The sequence below is a fragment of the Furipterus horrens genome, unplaced genomic scaffold, assembly GCF_987537825.1.
Source record: "Furipterus horrens unplaced genomic scaffold, mFurHor1.1.pri manual_scaffold_1, whole genome shotgun sequence".
NCBI classification, from domain to species: Eukaryota; Metazoa; Chordata; class Mammalia; order Chiroptera; family Furipteridae; genus Furipterus; species Furipterus horrens.
The window spans coordinates 136,107,984-136,112,106 of record NW_028327171.1 but is presented as its reverse complement, the minus strand read 5'-3'; the positions used below and the strand labels follow the sequence as shown (position 1 = coordinate 136,112,106).

Below are 4,123 nucleotides of genomic sequence, written 5' to 3'. Positions count from 1 at the left end.
TTTTAACCAAGGCTGATACAAATTTGAAGCTTGTAATTTTGATTTCTTAATGTCATTCACTTGTAAGGTTTTTTAACAAACAGATGAAACTATGTATGTTAAATTATTTGAAAACGAAATTAAGAAAAAAATCTCAATTATAATAGCATTAAAATATACTTAGGAATAAACCTAACCAAGAAGGTAAAAGACATGTACACCAAAAACTAAAACACCTGTGAAAGAAATTACAAGACACAAACAAATGGAAGGATATTCTCTGTTCATGAATTAGAAGAATTAATATTATTATAATGTCTATTATCAAAAACAATCTATGGATTCAATGCAACCCCTATCAAAATCCCAGACATGTTTTACAGATATAGAAAAAACAATCCTAGATTTTATATGGATCCAGATAAAACATTGACAGAGACAGCAATTTTGAGCAAAAATAGCAAATTGAAGGCATCACAATATTGATTTCAAAATGTATTATATAGCTACAGTAACCAAAACAGCATGACACTGTTATAAAATTAAACATAGAGACCAAAGGAACAGAATATAGAACTCAGAACTAAATCTATACATATACAGTCAAATGATCTTCTACAATGGTGTAAAGGTTACACAATGAAAAAAGAATAATCTCGTTAATAAACGGTGTTGGGAAAACTGGATATCAACATCCAAAAGAATAAAATTGGACTTACCTTTTATCACACATAAAAGTCCATTCAAAGTGAGTGGAAGATTTAAATATAATTATGAAACTAAAATTCCTGAAAGAAAGCATAATGGAAACTTCTTCATACTGGTGTTGGCAATGATTTCTTGGTTATAACACCAAAACCACAGTCAACAACACAAGAATAGACAAGTGGGACTACATCAAACTAAAAAGCCACACAACAAAAAATAACTGTACCCGCGCCGCTGCCGCCAAGTCCGGATCCATCCTGCACGCCACCGATGCTATCCCGCCATGCACACCCGGTTCCTTTTGGTTCTAAGTCCAATATGGCAACGCTCAAGGATCAGCTGATTGTGAATCTTCTTAAGAAAGAACAAATCCCCCAGAATAAGATTACAGTGGTTGGGGTTGGTGCTGTTGGCATGGCCTGTGCCAGCAGTATCTTAATGAAGGACTTGGCCGATGAACTTGCTCTTGTTGATGTCATGGAAGACAAATTAAAGGGAGAGATGATGGATCTCCAACATGGCAGCCTTTTCCTTAGAACACCAAAAATTGTCTCTGGCAAAGACTATACTGTAACTGCAAACTCCAAGCTGGTTATTGTCACAGTTGGGGCACGTCAACAAGAGGGAGAAAGCCGTCTGAATTTGGTCCAGCGTAATGTGAACATCTTTAAATTCATCACTCCTAATGTTGTAAAATACAGTCCCAACTGCAAATTGCTCATTGTTTCCAATCCAGTGGATGTCTTGACCTATGTGGCTTGGAAGATAAGCGGCTTTCCCAAAAACTGTGTTATTGGAAGTGGTTGCAACCTGGATTCAGCCCGGTTCCGTTACCTAATGGAGGAAAGGCTGGGAGTTCACCCATTAAGCTGTCAGGGGTGGGTCCTTGGGGAGCATGGAGACTCTAGTGTGCCTGTGTGGAGTGGCGTGAATGTTGCCTGTGTTGCCCTAAAGACTCTGCACCTTGATTTGGGCACTGATGCAGATAAGGAACAGTGGAAACAAGTTCACAAACAGGTGGTTGACAGTGCTTATGAGGTGATCAAACTGAAAGGCTACACATCCTGGGCCATTGGACTATCTGTGGCAGATTTAGCAGAAAGTATAATGAAGAATCTGAGGTGGGTGCATCCAATTTCCGCAATGATCAAGGGTCTCTATGGAATAAAAGAAGACGTCTTCCTTAGTGTTCCTTGCATCTTGGGGAAGAATGGAATCTCAGATGTTGTGAAGGTGACTCTGACACCTGAGGAAGAGGCCCGTTTGAAGAAGAGTGCAGATACCCTTTGGGGGATCCAGAAGGAGCTGCAGCTTTAAAGTCTCCTAATGTCATACCACCTCACTGTCTGGGCTATAACAGGATTTTCATTGGAGATTGTGCATACTGTCCCTTTTATCTGATCTGTGGTTAAAAACATCAATTTTCTAAAGAGAGAAGATAGAAATGATAATGGTCCATAAAATCCTGCATCTGTATCCTGATGCTGGAAGGTATTTATCTTGTGTAGCCCTAACCTGGTTAGTGTGAAATCGTTCCACCTCCTCAAAGGCACCACTGCCAGTGTTGCACACACTACAGTTGCCCTTCAAATGGGGTGTGTATTCACTCTGTGCTATATAACTTGTGGTTCCTTTACCCAGCATGCCTACTCCAGCTTTTTTCTCCAGTCAATCCCATCCTGGGATCCAATGTATAAATCTAATATTGCATGTCTTGTGCATAACTGTTCTCAAGGATCTTATTTTGTGTACCATATGAATCAGACTAGTGTACATTGCCATATAATGTAAAATGAAAAGTCTACATATAAATAATGCAACCAACGATCCAAGTGTCATACCAACTAAACCATCAAATAAACCTTGAACAGTGAAAAGAAAAAACAAACAAAAGGCAATCTACAAATAAGAGAGAATACTTGTAAACCATATATATCTGATAAGGGGTTAATTTATGAAAAATATAAGGATCACCTAAAACTAAATAGCAATGAATAAATAATTTTACTAAAATATGTGCGAAGACCTTGCATAAACATTTCTCTGAAGAAGACATGCAAATGACCAACGAGTATCTGAAAAATGCTCAACATTGCTAATTATCAGGGAATACAAATAAAAATAATAATATCACCATACAAATGTCAAATGACTGTTAGAAAAATAATAAATGTTGGCAAGTCTTTGGAAAAATTGGAACCCTTGTACACTGTTGGTGGAAATGTTAAGTGGTGTAGCAGCTATGGAAAACAGTATAAAGTTTCCACAAACAACTAAAACTGAACCTGAGATATTCAGCAATTCCACTTCTGAGTATATGTCCAAAAGATTTGAAATCACAAATTCAAAAAGATATCTCTATCTCCATGTTCATTGCAGCATTATTCACAATAACCAAGATATGGAAATAACCCACATGTTCATCAAGAGTTGAATGGACAAAGGAATTGTGGTATTCACATACAATATTTTTCAGCCTTTACAAAGAAGGAAATTCTACCATTGTGCAGCAATGTGAATAAACCAGGAAGTCATTATGCTAAGTAAAATGAGCCACTCTCAGAAGGACAAGTAGTTCTTAATTCCTCTTACATGAAGCATCTAACTTAGAGAATAGAAGTCGGCAGTCGGCAGCCGTCCATCTCGAGAGACGATGGTGTAACTTCTTAAGAGTCTATCTGCACCGCCGAGAATGGCTGTGCAGTCCAACTCGGGAGTGACACGGTATCTGTCTCCTCCCGTGTTGAATCGACATCTTGGGATGATGCTGGAGTGTCCTCTCCAGTGAAGCTGAAGCTACAGAGCCTGGGCAGGGTGATATGGAGGGTCTGCTGTTGCCCATGCAGCAGACCCCCCCCCTCTCTTCGCAGCTGAAGGGCCCAAGGGAAAGACGGAGTCAATACAGCTTGGCTTCAGGTGCGCCGCAGGAGTTGCCGGATAGAAAGAGGGGCATATAGGGAATTGTTCAATGGGTACAAAGTTACAATTTTTACAAAATGAGTAGGTTTCGGAGATCTGCTGTACAACAGAGTTCCTATAGTTAACAATAAGATATTATGTACTTAGAAATTGTTAAGAGCTGGATATCAAAGTAAGTCTTCTAAGCATAAGATGGAAATAGACAGAAACTTTTGGATACAATGGGAATATTTATTACCTGTTACATACATTATGTCTGAACTCACTAAGTTGTGTACATCAATTGTGTACAGTTTTTTATACCAGTTGACAAGGGGCCAATCAATATAGCATCAGAAAGATCAGTGGTATCAGAAGATATTCTTAAGTCCAGGATTTCACAGACTCAGGAATCAGAGCAATTTATCTTAACAAAGAACAAAATATTGTGAATGCAGGCTGGTCATTTTGAGGTATAATTGACTTCTGTATTTCACAAATTCTCTGAGAGTTGAAATTGTATGTACCTCACATCTTT

The 4,123-nt window shown here is 38.4% G+C and overlaps 1 protein-coding gene across 2 annotated transcripts; it reads left to right on the top strand.

Annotated features, from left to right (window-relative positions):
- Positions 1-987: 987 nt before the first annotated feature.
- On the top strand, positions 988-2,004 carry LOC150021959 (L-lactate dehydrogenase A chain-like). 2 transcript variants are annotated; one of them, XM_090267263.1, is made up of 2 exons: positions 1,006-1,243; positions 1,418-2,004. In XM_090267263.1, the coding sequence occupies exons 1-2, from the start codon at positions 1,006-1,008 to the stop codon at positions 2,002-2,004; spliced, it is 825 nt and encodes a 274-aa protein (XP_090123389.1). The 2 variants fall into 2 exon arrangements, with proteins under 2 accessions (XP_090123393.1, XP_090123389.1); XM_090267267.1 differs by having other exon boundaries at positions 988-2,004.
- Positions 2,005-4,123: the final 2,119 nt, after the last annotated feature.

Bases quoted from the DNA above. Each gene is read 5' to 3' on its own strand.
- LOC150021959 (XM_090267267.1), top strand. From the start codon at position 1,006: ATGGCAACGCTCAAGGATCAGCTGATTGTGAATCTTCTTAAGAAAGAA.